Consider the following 19371-nt stretch of genomic DNA (forward strand, 5'->3'; position numbering starts at 1 on the left):
ATAATAATAATAATAATAATAATTATAATAATAATAATATAGGGTCAATATCTAACGGAGTCAAAATTGAATGTTACACCAGCATCACATATACCACAATCATCAACATGGATTTATTCATTCTATTTTTAAACATTAGAACAAATGCAAGTTTCAAAATGCGTCATTTTTCATTATATTTTATTTTTAATTACGCACGAATTGAATGATGGGTTTTGTTCACTGTACAATTAGTAATATTGTTTATCAAGATGTTTTCACCAATGAATGAATTCGTAAACACCAAAAAACGGGTTTTGATGGATTGCCCGTGTTTCATAAACCAGTACTTACCAGAATATTTTGAAATAACTATTACCATACATATGTACGTAACTAGATTTATTTAAAAATAGCTTAGTGCCATATGTATTAAAATATAATATGTTGGTGTGTAATAACTGATTTGTTCGGAATTATATATCAGCGTAAGTTAATTCAAGTTTTAATATAAAGCTATTTAGGGACTCTTCCATCTTTATAAACTCCAAGTTTTATTTCACTTAACACATAAACATTTGAATAGAAGACATGACATATCAAGACATTAATAAGCTAGGCTTTCTGGGTCAGATGATTTAGCATATAATATTGAAATATGAAAAGACCTAAAATACACTGAATAAGAATACGACTAGTTAAAGCAGAATTTTTCATATTTTTTTTATTGAATTAGGTAGGGCTACATCGACAGGTGATTTTCATAAAGTTTTAAATACAACTGGGGTATATTTGTAGATAATATTAATTTTCAAAGTAGGTACATTTAAAGAATATGTTAGAGTTCATTTAGGCGATCTTCAGGCAATGGAGCAAGCGCAGTGAGGCCGCAGGTCAAGAAATCACGCACCATTTGTTGTAATACGCCAAAATGAACTCCAACTTATTCGGTGTTCGCACTTATTTGACTCACTAGCTCTGCACTGTATGTACTGACGTGGTATTTTAAGTTAAATCGCCCTGGCGTTATTAGTCATCGTCCAGAAGGGCGCCGACTATATTTGATATTACTTAAGAAATATTTCAACTTAGGGACTAGTTCATAAATTGCAGAACAATGCTTGCAATAATTTCCACGTTGTATGATAAAATATGAAGTTTAGTATGTTTTATGAACCTTTACACTTGAATTGATAATGAAACCTTAAATTATAATAGCCTTGCTTATCATTTTGAAAATTTTGATTTTAAATACCAACTCAATCATAACAACTCGGCCATCTCCGAGATAGATACAGGCCGAGGAGTTCCGATTGATATCAACGTCCGCCCAAATAGATGAAGGTTACACGGTACTATTACAATATCCTTTATGTTTGTAAACCTCCAACGCAGTAATCTCCCTTGGTGACAGCAAAAATGCCGAGTTTTGAAAAATTAACCTTGAGCTTAATTGTTTGTTTTGAAAATGTCATTCGAAAGAATGAACTCCAGATAAATCCCTCTTGATGTATAGTATTTTTATCCTCGTTCTATATACTCATATGAATGAAATGTGTTACAAAAACTTATAAAAAATATAAAGCAAGGAATTCACATAACATGCTGGTACAAATAAAAGGTGAATTTCATTCTTTTGAAATCTATGTATTAGACCATTGACTCTATTTCTTCCGAAGAAACGTATGTATATTTTTGTTATAATTTAATACCAACATATCGCACATCATTTTAAAGGTAATTGACTCTTCTTTCCATGTCACTTATTTAAAAATGGATTGTTTATATGTTGGTTGAGAAATTTGCATAAAACTGGACTCTACCGTGAAATCGAGTAAATTTGAGTTACATACCTTGTTTCTTTTTTGTATATCAAAGACACTAAATATCTTCAGATGTGTTGTTTATCTCATTGTATGTACCCAAAATGGTTTTAAACAACATTTTAGTGACAAACAATGATTCAGATGCCTGTGCATTGAACTACATGTAGTTGTTTGCCATTTCGAAGTTCGTCAATTGTTGCATAATCCATGTTTATTATCATAAATATGAGCAGCTCGCCAATACAAAGAAGAAGGCGAATTCGCGTCATCGATAGAAATAGCGATTGACTCACGAACTTCAAAAAATCCCACGAATATTTACTTTGTTAAAAATGGCCTCGTTACGTCTACAGGAAATGACGATTAGTGCATACTCGTAAAATGAGTACCGTTTATTTGTGCTGTGACATTTAATAATTGTTTTCGTATTAGCAATTTGTTAATTTTGCTAAAACATAAAATATTTTGTTCTTATTTTGCTCAATAAAGTGAATTCTGTAACTTCTGACTTCGTTTCGCTGTAGTAGCCTCCCTTGACTTCACTACACAAAACTACGTAACACATTTGAATTCATACGCGCATTTGACAGATCGCGGTAAATTTAAATCGAATTGAAACCGAAAAATAAAAAAGGAATAATTAAAAAGGCAGGCATATGATAAATGGAATATTACGATAACACGCTTTTCTGGTGACCTGCATCACGTCTAGTTTGGTGAGTAAACATGTATCCGGATACATGTTTACACATCGAACTCGACGTGATACAGGTCACCAGAAAAGCGTCCTATCATAATATCCCCTATATAATGTATAGCTTTATTTTTTTTACATACATGTACTTTTTATCTTCGCCTATTGGTAGATTAAGAATTTCCAGCATGCACAAATATTTGGATCTTGGGTGGGAGAAATTGTTTACCATGGGGCTTTTCCATTTACCAAACTGAATCGCTTGTTGCGTTTATATGAAATAAAAAATCCACAGTGACATTTGTTAACCCTTCCTCCAGTTACCCCCTGCGGTGAATGTATATGTTTATATGCACATTTGGCCATTCGGGTAAATTTCCCCACGGTGCCAAATTAGCCCCGGGGGCTATATCTCCTCATATAAACGCGACAAATATTTACAGTCAGGAGGAATATGCCAAGAATAAACTAACACATTTGATATATTCTATCTAATTCTTTGAAATTTTCTTGAACATTCGTGGGATCAAACTATGATCCTTGTGTTGGGTTTTGTTTTGGTATTAATGTTTAAAAAGTTCTTATTTTAAAGACTTTTGAGATACTTTAAGAAAATTATTTTAAAGATTTTCAAATCTTAATACGTGTATGTTTATAAGTTTACAATACAAATTACTTTTATGGTTGGATAACTTCTATAATATTGTTTCTTCAAAAAATGTTTCACGATTTCATTAGCATTACAATGCAGTTTTTTCAGTTGTACTTTAATTTTTTTGAAAACGTTACATTGTTTGGTTTGTAAGGCCCTGTAACGCCGCATAACAGCATCGCCGGATAAACGAAATCGATCACGTTAATGCGGTGATTTTCAACGAATCCATGGAAACAAGTTATATAAGACTGCTGACAAAAACATAGATCACAGATTTTTAAAAGAGGTTCAAAATTGATGTTTATTTCATTTTTCTTAAACTGTTATGCACCAGTCAATTGTAACCTGCCCCCCCCCCCCCCTCCTAGGTCCGGGGTTATACCGGGGATAGCCGGGGAAATGGGCCGTGTTTTTACCTTTCAGGTAGCCCCGAAGTGCCGGGTGAATGCGGTGGTTTTGTCTTCGCACAAAATATAGCGGGGAATGGGCCTTACCTAGGGTCCCTGGGGTGCGGGGGAATTTGGCAGGGATTTTACCATCAGTTCGTCCCCGCAGGTCGGGGATTTTACCCGGTGTTAGCTGGACCGAAAGTCAAAGTCCCTGCTATTCCCCGGACCCTGGGGGGGGGGGTGGGGGCTGTTAAGTAACAGTAGGAGGTGTGTTTTTTTCTTCAGCAAAACCGGGATGTCCCGACAAATATTCAAACTCGCCGTCACAATACTGGCCATCTGGCAGCTTAACTTTCAACATGCGGAAGCAGGTAAAAAAAACACACGTTTTGTTCACATATACCCATATACTCAAAACAATACTAGACTTTAAAGGAATGGGATCAGTAGATTTATGACTCATCATCATCATCATCATCATCATCATCATCGCCGTCGTCGTCCGTCATCATCATCATCATCATCATCATCATCATCATCATCATCATCATCATCATCACCACCACCACCACCACCACCACCACCATCATCATCATCATCATCATCATCATCATCATCATCATCACCATCAGCAGCAGCAGCAGCAGCAGCAGCAGCAGCAGCAGCAGCATCAGCATCATCATCAGCACCATCATCATCATCATCATCAACGTCGTCGTCGTCGTCATCATCATCATCATCATCATTAGTTTTACGCATTTACTATATACATAATATTTTATTTTTTGTCAACTAGTACGATAAGTAATAAAGAGACCGAATTTAAATGTTGAATTTGTTTTCACTGTATTCGTTTTGTTGTATATTGAGCAGGTTTTTTCCAAGACAATGGATGCGTCATTTGTTTTGTTTCCTATATTTAAAATCAAACGCCAACTGTTTGTTTTTATTACAAAAAATAGTATAATAGCTTGGTAAAACCCTGATGATGTATGTTGTTAATTGCCTTTAATATTGGTAGTATATTCCACGAGCACGTTCTCTTTCAGGCTTAATGAACCAATTCACAGACTTTGTCGACTGGCCCCCGATAATAGATCCAGATATCCCCCAAGATCCGAAAATCCCAGCCGATCCCGATCCTAATACCACACCTGTTTCACCTACTAAAATCGTTTCTCCACCGGAAACTCCATCTGATTTGCAAACTGGAAACACAGACGCAGCTTCTCCTGGACGTCCAAGAGACCCCATTCCGCCGCCTATGGGATCCTCGGGTTCTGGGGATGGTACTGCATCCCTGGATAACGGAAAGTCACCAGATGCCGTCGATACGCAGACCGATTTTCTTTTTCCAACCGACGCACAAATCGGCGGAACCGATGGGGGTCTTCGCGGGCCTCTTCTACCTCCTGGAGGCGGCACTGACACCAGCCCACAGGGACCAATTGTCGACGAAAGTTCTGCACTACCAAAGGTTCCAGATCCTGTCGACCCAAGTCTACCAGAGCCACCGGCGGACCCGGACACCCCCCGGGACGTGTCGCCGATGGTAACCGGTTCTAAGGTACCAGATTCTCCACTGGTATCTGGGACAGGGTCGGAAACTGGGGGATTGACACCGGGTGATTCTTCCGGAACAGGAGGTAAGATTTGGCTAATATAAATTCTAGTTCTGACTTGATGAATGTAATGTCAATGTGGGTCAATTCTAGATGAAAAACTATCAAACTATTTGTTTGCTGGTCGTTGTGTCAATAGATACAGAGTATGGGTGTACTTAATATCTGAGGATTGCAATTACCGGTACACGAGCTAGAGCAAAAGAGCGGACATTATGATAAAAAAGTAAATATGACTGTATAAATATGTTTATTCATTCATTTCTGTATGTATATATAAGTAGGCAGGGATACTTATAATGCGTAAATGCCTTTATTTTATCTATATTTGAGCTATATTATGATACAATGATAATGTTTGACAATATCTGCGTCTAAAAAGGTTGAAGGATTATAAAAAAAGTGTTCCAATCGTCGAACTCCTGACCTTTCGTATTAAACAATTATTAAACTCAATCATATGCTATATTACGATTGCGTTAAAGTATACAGTTAAATAGAGCGCTGGTAAGTAAACCTTGATGGTCCAGGAACCAATGAATTATTGTAAGAATACACTAAAACTAAGCCAAGCTTGTGTGTAATGTCGGTAAATAAGTTGACGGAATTTAGCAGATTGTTTACCAGTTTGTCGTCCATTTTCTTGGACCCAATACAAGTACTTATTTTGGAGTCTCAGAGCTCCCTTCCCAAACGAAAAGTGGGCTTTTCAACAAAACTCGCTTTAAACCACTTATAAGCGGGGGTTTTCTGGGCTTCTTCATAAAATGTGTGTTTTAAGCGAGTTTTTGTAGAAATAAGTAAGTTTATAGTGCATGGGGTTTTCACAGCAAGGGCGAGTTGTAAGCAAAATAAGTCGGCTAACGTGGGTCTTTTTCTTCTAATATGAGCAAAAAGTGAAACTTTTACATTTGAAGTGAGCAAAAAGCGAGTCTTATACAATAAAGTCTGGACGTGGGTTTTCAGACAAAGAAATAAGTCTTTTAAATAATGTGATTGAAAAAGTGGGTATTTTCAAAATAAGTGAGTCATTCACAAAAGGAAGACACCATAAAAAGAATCACTTTAACTCGCTTCTTAAAAAGTGGGTCTTTTTGCAATGCTTGTATTTAGAGAATTCAAACATATCTCTGTACTGTTTAAGCATCCTAAAACATTCTTGTGTTGATTTTTTCCCTTTATAGCAGATGGCAGTTAAAATGGTCAAGAAACAGTCTCTTAATATAATTATAGATATTGTGAAAGAATTATTTAGCCCCGTCGACATTTCTGTATCAGATGAATTCCATTAAATACTCATAAATATATGGATATTTAAACAGGTCAAGCAATATCTTAATACTAGTTATTAAAACAGAACTTCAAGTATTCCGAATATGCCGAGTTGAGTGTATTATTATATCGCGTATTGGCTTAGCCTCCACGCCTTGACTCAAGCTCCCTGGCTTTTTGGTCCAAGCTCAAACCAGAAAGAGTTTTAACATGCTTATTTTGATATAGCGGTGGTCTTGTTTATTCCTGACAGAATAAAAGCACTGGTTTTATCTTTAACGTTAACTTCTTAAGTGAAATTCGGTTAACTATTTTTTAGTTGCGTTTGTAAACGCGTTTGAGTAGGGAAGCAGTTACATTACTTCATAAACAGTATGTTTAAAAAATTACCGAAATACGTGTGGAAATTTCACATATTTATATGGCACTGTATTCGCTGAGTAAGCCTCAAATAAGCCTTCATAATCATGATCAGGTACAATAACGAGTCATACTTACTTTTTATCATAATGTCAGCTTTCTTGCTCTAGCTCGGACGTGTCATTGGCTCTTTTTCATATACAGTTCGTAAATGAACTAGAGGTACTGTTTCGCCCTCGTGTGGTATTTATAATCAATGGGGATTTTATATTCCCATTTTGTAGGTTATTGTTTGTCTTTATACAGACGCGCAAATAGGAAGTGACGTCAACATAAACATATCGCCCACATGCAAGCTGCTTGGGACACTGTCGATCGAAAACTTTGGGAAGAACTCAGAACGGCACCGGATGTTGCGCAAAGAATGCTTGAAGGAGAAAAAACGCGCACGACAACTGCAAAAGAAAAAGGAAAAGAACAAACAATCGGGTAATTATCACACATTTTTGTTTCCAATGTGTTTCATCACGTAAATATCAGTTATGAAAAAAATGGTTATAGTTTCTCTTTGTAAAACATTAACCATTCCTTTGGAGAATGTCAGAATGTACCAAAAGTGACGACGTGTTTGTTTTTTTCAATGCAGGTCCAATTGAGCCAAAAGGCCAGGGACGTGGAAATCCTCGGGGCAAGAGGGCGGCTAAGTGCAAGGGCTGGCAAAAGAAGCAAGGCTTGTGTGATACAGGTAATTGTGGAAGACAGGTTCCTGCTGAATTGTAGTCTCGAAAAACAATCCAAACTACAGCAGTGTGTGTATACCACGTTATAAATACCACGTGATAAATTGTGTCATAGGTGCTACGCCGGAAGGCAATATTTTGCTTCGAATGAAGACTTTAAACAAAGATAACTTTCCTATTTATTCACCATTTTAAATGAAACATAGCGCAGTTTAAGCCGCTTACGGAGCCCCGCATTCGGTCTTTTACCAGAGTTTAATTGAGAGTTTAGTTTCTTAAAACACTTCGACAAACCTTTTCATAATACGGCCGTCTGACGGAGCACTGTCAAAACATTATTTTGGAAACAGGTTTCTCAAAGTGTTTGATGAAACTAATCACCTTATCAAACTCCGGTAACAAAACGAAGGAGTGGCTCTTTAAGCGGCATAGACTGCCCTTTGTTTTATTTAAAATGGTGTAGTAAAAGTAAAGTTATCTTTGATTTAAGTATTTTTAAGCAAAATGTTGCCTTCTGACGTAGCATATATGACGTAATTTATCACGTAGTATATACACACTGTACAGGGACAAGCACAGAAGCATACTATTTCAGGTTTAGAGGCAATGCTTAGGCCAAACAGCCTCTCAACGCGAGACACACAACGGCACTAAAATAAGGAAGACTGTGTGGACACATACATCTACAATGTCTTTATCAATATGTTGAGGTAACACGGTCAGCAAAACAGGACTTGACTGTCTATCATTTCTGGAGTACTTAATCTAACACTTACAGGAGTGAGAGTTGTCTAGTGCTAAAGAAAGTCTGCTACATTAAAGAGGGTAGGGGTTGTCTGGCGGTAAAATGTCTGATACACTTACAAGTGTGAGAGTTGTCTTATGGTAGAAGTGGCCACAACACTTACTGGGGTGGAAGTTGTTTAATGGTGAAAGTGTCCGCTACTCTTACAGGTGTGAGAATTGTCTAGTGGTAAAGGTGTCCGCTACTCTTACAGGTGTGAGAATTGTCTAGTGGTAAAGGTGTCCGCTACTCTTACAGGGGTGAGAGTTGTCTAGTGGTAAAGGTGTCCGCTACTCTTACAGGTGTGAGAATTGTCTAGTGGTAAAGGTGTCCGCTACTCTTACAGGGGTGAGAATTGTCTAGTGGTAAAGGTGTCCGCTACTCTTACAGGTGTGAGAATTGTCTAGTGGTAAAGGTGTCCGCTACTTTTACAGGGGTGAGAATTGTCTAGTGGTAAAGGTGTCCGCTACACTTACAGGGGTGAGATTTGTCTAGTGGAAAATATTTCCGCTACACGTACAGGGGTGAGAGTCGTCTTTTTAAAAGGTGTCCGCTACAATTACAAGGGTGAGAGTTGTCTAGTGGTAAAGGTGTCCGCTACACTCACATGGGTGAGAGTTGTCTAGTGGAAAAGGTGTCCGCTACACTCACAAGGGTGAGAGTTGTCTAGTGGTAAAGGTGTCCGCTACACTTACAAGTGGGAGAGTTGTCTAGTGGAAAAGGTGTCCGCTACACATACAAGGGGGAGAGTTGTCTAGTGGAAAAGGTATCCGCTACACTTACAAGGGGGAGAGTTGTCTAGTGAAAAAGGTGTCCGCTACACGTACGAGTGTAAGAGTTGTCAAGTGGTAAAGGTGTCCGCTACACTTACAGGGTTGAGAGTTGTCTAGTGTCAACGGTGTCCGCTACACTTACAGAGTTGAGAGTTGTCTAGTTAAATAGGTGTCCGCTACATTTACAAGGTTGAGAGTTCTCTAGTGGAATAGGTGTCCGCTACACGTACGAGTGTAAGAGTTGTCTAGTGGTAAAGGTGTCCGCTACACTTACAAGTGTGAGAGTTGTCTAGTGGTAAAGGCGTCCGCTACACTTACAGGGGTGAAAGTTGTCTAGTGGTAAATGTGCCCGCTAAACATGCAAGTGTGAGAGTTGTCTAGTGGTAAAGTTGTCCGCTACACTTACAGGGGTGAGAGCTGTCTAGTGGTATGTATGTATGTATTTCTTTAGACCTTGCGGTCAAGGATAACCCGTGAAAGTGCAAGCTCTTATTTTCAACGGGGTCCTTTGTTTTTGCTGAAGGGACAGTGGTGGGATACAAGGAAGTCCGGGTGCGATACCCTAGCTCTTTTTCGAAGAGACCCCTAGGTTCTATTACGTGCTCGGTGTAAAGCACCGATACACGGGGTACAACTTTCCTGGGTTAAACCAATACTGAGTACACCACTTTTCCAAGCACTACCCTTTTAATGCCAAGCGTCAGGCAAGGGAGCTACTTGTACCAACTTTTAACGTCTTTTGGTATGACGCGGCCAGGGATCGAACCCACGACCTCCCGCTCCGTAGGCGGACGCTTAACCACTAGGCCACGGAGACGGTCAAAGTTGTCCGCTACACTTACAGGGATGAGAGTTGTCTAGTGGTAAAGTTGTCCGCTACACTTACAGGAGCGAGAGCTGTCTAGTGGTAAAGTTGTCCACTTCACTTACAGGGGTGAGAGTTGGCTAGTGGAAAAAGGTTTCCGATACTCTAACAGGGGTACGAGTTGTCTAGTTGTAAAGGTTGTTAAGGTGTCCGCTACTCTTACAGGGGTGAGAGTTGTCTAGTGGTAAAGGTGTCCGCTTCATTTACAGGTATGAGAGTTGTCTAGTTGTTGAGATGTCCGCTACTCTTACAGGGGTGAGAGTTGTCTAGTTGTTAAGATGTCCGCTACTCTTACAGGGGTGAGAGTTGTCTAGTTGTTAAGATGTCCGCTACTTTTACAGGGGTGAGAGTTGTCTAGTTGTTAAGATGTCCGCTACTCTTACAGGGTTGAGAGTTGTCTAGTTGTTAAGATGTCCGCTACTCTTACAGGGGTGAGAGTTGTCTAGTTGTTAAGATGTCCGCTACTCTTACAGGGGTGAGAGTTGTCTAGTTGTTAAGATGTCCGCTACTCTTACAGGGGTGAGAGTTGTCTAGTTGTTATGATGTCCGCTACTCTTACAGTGGTGAGTGTTGTCTAGTTGTTAAGATGTCCGCTACTCTTACAGGGGTGAGAGTTGTCTAGTTGTTAAGATGTCCGGTACTCTTACAGGTATGAGTGTTGTCTAGTGGAAAAGGTGTCCCCTACACTTACAGGTATGAGAGTTGTCTAGTGGAAAAGGTGTCCCCTACACTTACAGGTATGAGAGTTGTCTAGTGGAAAAGGTGTCCCCTACACTTACAGGTATGAGAGTTGTCTAGTGGAAAAGGTGTCCCCTACACTTACAGGTATGAGAGTTGTCTAGTGGAAAAGGTGTCCCCTACACTTACAGGTATGAGAGTTGTCTAGTAGAAAAGGTGTCCCCTACACTTACACGGGGTGATAGTTGTCTAGTGGTAAAGGTGTCCGCTGCACTTACACGGGGTGATAGTTGTCTAGTGTTAAAGGTGTAAGCTACACTTACAGGGGTGATAGTTGTCTAGTGGTCAAGGTGTAAGCTGCACTTACACGGGGTGATAGTTGTCTAGTGGTAAAGGTGTAAGCTGCACTTACAGGGGTGATAGTTGTCTAGTGGTAAAGGTGTAAGCTACACTTACACGGGGTGATAGTTGTCTAGTGGTAAAGGTGTAAGCTACACTTACAGGGGTGATAGTTGTCTAGTGGTAAAGGTGTAAGCTACACATACAGGGGTGATAGTTGTCTAGTGGTAAAGGTGTAAGCTACACTTACACGGGGTGAGGGTTGTCTAGTGGTAAAGGTGAAAGCTGCACTTACACGGGGTGATAGTTGTCTAGTGGTAAAGGTGTAAGCTGCACTTTCACGGGGTGATAGTTGTCTGGTGGTAAAGGTGTCCGCTGCACTTACACAGGGTGAGAGTTGTCTAGTGTTAAAGGTGTCAGCTACACTTACAGGGGTGATAGTTGTCTAGTGGTCAAGGTGTAAGCTACACTTACAGGGGTTAGTGTTGTCTCGTGGTATGTAAGATGTCCGCGATACCTACAGGGGTGAGTTTGACTCGTGTTATGTAAGATGTCCGCGATACTTACAGGGGTGAGTTTGACTCGTGGTATGTAAGGTGTCCGATACACTTACAGGGGTAATCATTGTTCCGTGGAACTTCTGCATAATTATTTATACAAAAACAAACGGGAAACCAAACTCTGGCGACTTTCTTCATGGACTGGTATTCCCCCTTTTCACGAAACAATGTATCCTTCATTTATATGACTCGTTTTTCACTTATGAGTTTATTTCTAATTAATGGTTTCAATGACTGGCGTTTCCATGTACTCTTTGCAGGTGTTTTAAAACACATCTTAAAATGTTCACTTTGTCCATACCCTGTGGTTAAGGCAGAACTTTAATGCGTATACAGTATGACCATTTTAGCCGGACAATATCGATTTTCACAATTCTCTTTTCAGAAAAGCTCTGTTTTACAGGGCAGTTTAACAATACAGGATAACTGCTTAGATATAAGGTGTACATAGGCTCTTTCTTACTAAACATTTCCCCGTCGTAAAAAGATTAAATGTGTGTCAAATATGTTACGTCCTTTCATTGTCCCTGTCCCACATTCTCGCTTTTTTAATTCTTAATGAGCCTTTGCGTAACTACACACACACTTGATATTGTGCTTGGCTTGATAGCATTGGCCTGTAGGGGAAAATAATGATAAGGCGTAGAAAAATGATATGTTTGTTTCATGTTTCATGCCCCCACCCCCACTAAAAAGGATAGATAGGTCCAAACAGTAGGCAGATTGTTTCTTGAGACTTTTCTGGTGACAAAAACTATAAATCATATGCTAAGGAACATCTCTACAATCAGATATTGCAAAAAGCCAAAACACTTCATTTTAAAAAACAACAACAACAAATGATAAAAGTAATAACAAAACAATTTCTCAAAGTTATAAAAAGGTTGGAGTCGAGGCAAATTAATAGGGTAGGTCGAGAAACCTGAAACAAACATTTTTTTTAGGCCTAAGTTAGAAACACACATGTCCGCCTGAAAATACAACAATGTTTACATTCAACGCAAAATAACGTGGTGTGTACGAGTATGTCGTGGTATTGTACACAACTATACTTCTATTCAATTCGCTTATTTTTTGTTCAATGGGTCGAACTTGGACTGTCGGTCATGCCCATCATGCTAAATGTAACAGCTGTTCAATGCAATCTGACAATCATAAACACGAACATGAAACACAAGGTGAATGCTGCGAATATGTCTCTTTTGCCTCTAATCTCTCGATCATACACACTTTCCATACTTAAGTATCTCGATTCGTTGATAACATCCCATATATAACGCATGTATAATCTGGTCAACATAAAATGCCCAAAATGTCACAAAAAACAACATGGCATAGATAGTATCATTCCTACATAGCCAAACATTTTATAAACCAACACCATAACATAGATGAAAAGGATTTCATTGGAATATTTCCTCTAAACTTTTTAAAAGGAAGAAAAAATAAAATAAAACGGAAATTATTGATCTTAAGCTTTAGCATTTTATATGGGAGATAATAAGATAAATTGGGACTACATTTTTAACTGTTCTTGAATTCGAGAGTCGACGCACATTCATGAATAATATAATTGAAAACTACAGGGATAAACACAGTGGTCACATTATTCCAACGCCGCCGAAAAGGACTTGGGGACAAACACGATGATAATGTTGGTGTTGTTGGTGGTGATGCTGACGAGGACATCGACGATGATGACAATGATGATCATAAGAATGATGATGATGATGATGATGATGATGATGATGATGATGATGATGATGATGATGATGATGATGAGAAGGATGATGATGATGATGATGATGATGATGATGATGATGATGATGATGATGATGATGATGATGATGATGATGATGATGATGAATAAAAGTAATGAAGCCTGTCATTTTTTGTCCTCAGGAATGATTCATACAAAAAAACACCGAATGAACTATTTGCGGCATGTTTAACAGCTTAATATTTACACCTCAACTTCTATTCCTTAAATGAACTGCCTTTCGGCAATTGCGGTAATCATCCGATGAACGCAACATCTCCGGATATGTTCGGATCGCAATTCATCGCATAACAATACACATGGATATTGTTGATCCTGTTATTGTTTGTATTGTGCCAGCAGGTCGCGTAAAATATAAATCAACATTTTAGAAAGTGTTAGTTGATTATATTTTAACGTATTGTTGCCAAAAGTGTTTCAATTTTACGTTTAAAAGTCATTTCAAGTGGTTGATCTTTTCCCGCGTTATTGTGACGTCATTTGAAAAAAATGTTTCCGGTTACAGTCGGGTCGTTCTATTTACAGAATGGGTAAGAAACGATTACTGAAAGGTTTTCTTAAATGAAATGAAGTATTTTTTTTAAACAATTTTTGAATGAAATAATGAACTATTGGTGTAATTATAAGGAATGAATTGCGGGGTTGATGTCATTATCGGGGATATGAACGCAATTGGGCATGTCAAAGTACGCGTGGAGTCCTTCGGACTCCATACACTTTTATCAGCCCAATTGCGTTCATACCCCGATAATGACATAAACCCTGCAATTCATTCCTTAATTGGTCAGCACAAACAAATCGCGCTACATTCCTAACCATCCCGAATATAGTTCGCAGACGACTAACTGAACTCATTGAACGAATATTCTGCACATGGTTCAGCCGAATAAACACTGAACAAGAGACACACAGACACACAAAACAAGATGAAATGTTTTTGTTAGTTTAAACTTTATTCATTTTACAACGGATGCGAAGAAAGTTATAGAACAGAACACAGAACACAAGTTTATTTCCTCACATAACATCACACATATATACATCAATGAAGTAGACTATGATAGTCCATAATCACTCATAAAATTATACGGACTTATGCTTAGTCATTCTCGTTGGTGTGATGTTGCGCGAGAGTGTGGTTTTGTGGTTTGCAAGAAACAGGATCACCCGAAGAAGACGCACTTGATCAGCTTGGCAACCACCATTAAACTTCGTGGGAAGCCAGACATCCATGTATTTTGTCTGTTACTTGGCTATTCCTTTAGTTAACAGAACACCCGTAGTCGGGTAAAGCTGTTCCCAAAACTTTTTCTCTTTAAAGACTTCCGCTATATTTCACAAGTTATCGTACACCATTAATGTATTGAATTTATTCAAAACAATTAGATACACTTACATCTGAACACCTTAAATCTAAGCTGTACACTGTCTGGCGAAATACGGGTAGCATGCACAGAAAAGCAAAACAAAATCCAGGTCAAATGGCCTGTCAGACAAAGAATCATCAAACAAACTTGAAATTGTCAAAAAATTGTTTTACTTATGACAGTTGTCATTGCCATACAACATCTGGGAAATATATCTCATTATTTTATTTACTACAGGGAGCGACCCCGGTGCTACAGGAGGCGGAAAAGGGAAAGGGAAAGGTGGCGGCGGTAGTGGCGGGGAAAAAGGAGGCGGCAAAGGTGGTGGCGCGTCGTTAGATCCTAAGGTGAAAACCATTAAAACTCTCACCCCCGTCGACATTAACACCGACACCGGAACAGTGATTGGCGGGAAAGGTAAAGGCGGGGGCGGTGGTGGGGGTAAAGGAAAGGGCAAAGGTAAAGCTGGAGGCAAAGGCGGAGCGAACCAAACACCGGAAACGACTACCATTGATTTATCTAATACGGAGCATATTGCTGGATTCGGATTAATTAAATGGAATAAGTAGATGGACTGAACTAATTCAAATTTTCAATAAACTTGAGTGCGTTATTGAAACGTAGATGAAGATATTAAACGGACTGTACACCAGATTGGCACCAAAAAAGTGTTTTTCTGTAACGAATCACAGGACAATTATTTAATAAAATGTTTAACTCTTTGTTATCATAATTGTAAAAATAATAAATCACGCATAAGGAATGAATTCTACTAGGTACACAATCCTAGTAATCTTTTTTAATGGAAAAATACGGAAAAACTTCAAAAAAATAAATTAATTAATTGTAAACTATGTGGAACTTCAGTTAGTAAGTTTCAATGCATTGTACAAATCGATACCAAGTTTATGTCAGTTTTCGACAATTTTCTTTTTTTTTCGCTATTTCATCATACGGAGTACAGCCCCTTTAAGATGTGTTCGCATTTGTTCATTGTGTTCCGTTCACTTTCTTTTGTTAATTCTTACTTTTAATTAGTTTTTTATGGTGATGATTACATGTTCACTTATTGTAATTTTATTCTATATATTTATAACATATCCCGACGATTGCCTCACTCTTCTTTATAGTGACACTCTTATTCAAAATCAATATATACACATTATATCAAACATAATTTTTGATTGATTAACCTTTAACTTATTACTAAAATAATGCATTTATGGAAACAAATAATTGCTGATAACAAGATTGTAAACGTGTATTTAATAGCTGAAAAAGCAAACATATTAAATGATTGGTGAATGCTAAAATATTTACTGTGGTCTGCTATAGTCTCATAAGGTAGAAATACCGTGTTTTATGCGCATTTCTTTCAAATTAAACTCGGTATCCTTCATAAGAACCATTGTTTTCGGCATTTATTCATCCTTTTTGGAACATTAAAACAATAGTATTAATTGTTCTAAATCTTATGTGGAAGTAAGAGTGCATCTTTAGGGTCGGTATAGCATGTGGCCACTGTCTGCGTCCATGACGGAAGATGACCTTCGTCCGCATTTTAAAACAGAAACCATGTCCCCATGTGTCCGCAAAAAAGAATAACGATTATAACATTCGCAGCCGATTGTATAAAAACGGTTAATTCTTTGGTTTGGTTCAAATTATTCGAAGTGTTAATTGATTGGTCAATATTTGCCCAATGATGGCTCGTGGCCAATCAAATTACTTGCATGTGCGAACTAACCGGATACGTTCTATACAATTGGTCCCTGCTAATAAAAAGACGTTTTATTTAAATACTTGTTAATATTGTTTTTCACATTTACAGATTCAAATGTTTGATATGCAATCTTAAACTAGACTTAAATGACAAAGATACGCTGAAAATCCGACACTAGAGATGAATGATTGAGATGAAACCAAATAGTGCTTGAACATGCGGATTAAAGTAAGCTTTAATCTAGCATGGTTAAATTATTGGATCTACTTATCTGAGGTGGGAGAAAAACAAATCCATGAATCATGAAGCCGCGTGATGAAGTCAATCTTCCTTGCTGCTTTAATGTTGATGGATTACTAATTACTAAAGTATTGAAGTACTAAATACCATCGAATGTTATAATGTTTTCAGTTCATCAATACATCTAACTGTACTCTGAAATTAAATTCAAATTTATGCGGTACATGTACGAATATTTTGTTGTTTTTAAATCCAGTTTATAAAGGTAAGCATTGGGTTTTTAATAAATAATTCAACATGAAATCTCATTCTTCACATTACAAAATTAAAATTTACGTGCAATTGTACCAAACATTTGCCTAATGGCCACGGTTGAAGGCTACATGTTCTATTAATTAATCTATTCTGTTAACAAGGTTTTATTCTTGTTAATCTTTCTCAATATCCGAGAATAGGTTTAGGATAAAGCCTTACCTATATACTATCTATAGTAAAAAAGTCCAAATAGCAAAATTGAGCTAACATAACGCTAAGGCGATATGAACAACAAGGTATGTTACCAATCACTTGCGTCTATCAGGCTAGAGGTTATTGAGACGGGCAGACGGACGGGCGGGTGGACGGACGGACGTCCATGGGAAAATAATGATAATTATATATCTGCCGCTCAAGATGCTGCTGCTGCAACTGCTGTGGCAGTTCATACTGAAAAAGGCTCCCAGATTCTGCGGCTGGTGGGAGCAACACGTAAGCCTTACAAAGATCACCCTGAATAAGATACTTGGTCGTTTATATTTATATATATATACACATGTGCTATCTCCAAACAACTGTCACGGAAATACAAACGACCTCAAACGAGCGTCTAGTTACATACGTTAACTTAGGTAATGATGATCCCAAGTCATTGGCATCAACCCATCTACTAGTATTTCGCGGCATGAAGGACATTGCTCTTCTACGGTTCCAGCTGTTCCAGTTTCAACTCCGAGTATGGCACTTACTGACTTGGACAACTTCTTTGCCATTTTCGGGACATTTGGAAAAATAAATATATTCGACAGCACCGAGGGTCGAATATGACTGCGCAACAGGCCTAAACGACCTGAATGCTCGTTCACGATGAGACGCCTTTTGAGATTCTTTGGAACTTTAAGTCGTTGGCGAACTCTTACTGGGAGGAGACGGCCACTCGAGATTGAACATCGACCAGTCAAGGGGTAACCATCCGACAAATTACCAAGCTGTTTCCCCCTTATTCCCCGAGGATGGACTTCTTGAGGCTGGACTAATGATGTGAATCCTGCGCCGACGTACGAAGCTATGCGCGTGGACTTTGACACCGTCCTTGCTGACGCCATTTTTATTGTTTGTATTTAAATTGTCTGGTTCCCTGCATAATTTACGCCGGTTTAAACGTCGGCTACCGTTGTATGAGTTAAACGTTTGAAATATACAAGCCGATAATATAATTGTGATAGCTCCTTCCAGACCAACCAAACCTTAGATAAAAAGCGCATCCACAATTGCGGGGTCGTCATTCGGGTAAAATAAGTAAGATTTCAAAGTCCATTCGAAGACAATGATGGATTAAGGGAATTTAAATAAAATGTTGACGTATGAAACTTGAAAACGTCGCATTTACGTAAGAGAAACCACAGTATAACATATGAAAACAAATGAAAACCGCGATGCAGTGTTTGTATTTTTGCACAATTGATTACGATTATTCATCACTATGTTTTCATAATGGATGACTTCGTAAAAACAAAATTAACATAGTTAATTACTTTCATGTAACAATTTACATCAGTTCAATGTATTCGTAAGGCGTAGCAAAAAATGTTGTTTTCACGGTATTCCTTAACTGCCATTATGATTTGCCTCTCAACCACCCTTTGTTTTCGTGTTTTTTATGACTATATCTTTTCGGTATGATTTTATGTCAGAAAATGATACAGTCGAAGCTCGTTGGCTCGAACTCGCTTGACTCGAATTCCTCGTTGGCTCGAACTCGCTTGACTCGAATTCCTCGTTGGCTCGATCTGGATTTTAAAGGACCGATTTATTTATAATGAATGAAAGCAATTCCGCTTGGCTCGAATTTTTCGAGGCTCGAAGTATTTTCGCCGGTCCCTGGGAGTTCGAGCCAACGAGTTTCGACTGTATCGAGAAACTAATATTAAACAAAAAATATCTTTAGAATATATACTCGACGTATTTTAAAAAAAAAACAGGCTTGGCTTGGCCATGATGATATTGTCAAGATTGGTTTTGAATATTCCATAGACACGACAGAAGTATTTCAATAAAGCTCTAATTTTTAAATTTGGTTTTAACTTTTAACGTTCACGAAAATAAACTTCGAGGCGCGACAAAGTATCATGGACCTACTCTGAGCATGAACTATTAAACACAATTACAATAAAATATTATTTCCCATAAATTGCTCTCGTTTGTTAAAGTGACACTTTTATTTAATATCAATACATATACACACGCATAACAAACATGACTTTTGAGTGATAGACCGTTAAATACTTACTAAATAATGCAATTATGGAACATATAAATTACTTATAACAAGGTTGTAACTGAGTATTTAATAGCTGAAAACGCAAAAATATTAAGTAATTGGTGAGTGTTTAAATATTTACTGTGATCTGCTATCGTCTCAAAAGGTAGAAATACCGTGTATTCTGCACCTTTCTTTCAAATTAATCTC

At 38.1% G+C, this 19371-nt stretch overlaps 1 protein-coding gene across 3 annotated transcripts; it reads left to right on the forward strand.

Annotated features, from left to right (window-relative positions):
• Positions 1-273: 273 nt before the first annotated feature.
• On the forward strand, positions 274-16088 carry LOC128219953 (ATPase family AAA domain-containing protein 2-like). Of its 3 annotated transcripts, none has more exons than XM_052928156.1 (6): positions 274-367; positions 3829-3914; positions 4593-5189; positions 7104-7286; positions 7444-7542; positions 14921-16088. In XM_052928156.1, the coding sequence occupies exons 1-6, from the start codon at positions 300-302 to the stop codon at positions 15250-15252; spliced, it is 1365 nt and encodes a 454-aa protein (XP_052784116.1). In that variant the 5' UTR covers positions 274-299; the 3' UTR covers positions 15253-16088. The 3 variants fall into 3 exon arrangements, with proteins under 3 accessions (XP_052784116.1, XP_052784117.1, XP_052784118.1); XM_052928157.1 differs by lacking the exon at positions 14921-16088 and adding an exon at positions 13123-13421; XM_052928158.1 differs by having other exon boundaries at positions 330-467.
• The last annotated feature ends 3283 nt before the right edge of the window (positions 16089-19371 follow it).

This window comes from Mya arenaria, chromosome 15 (genome assembly GCF_026914265.1).
Source record: "Mya arenaria isolate MELC-2E11 chromosome 15, ASM2691426v1".
Classification (NCBI taxonomy): Eukaryota; Metazoa; Mollusca; class Bivalvia; order Myida; family Myidae; genus Mya; species Mya arenaria.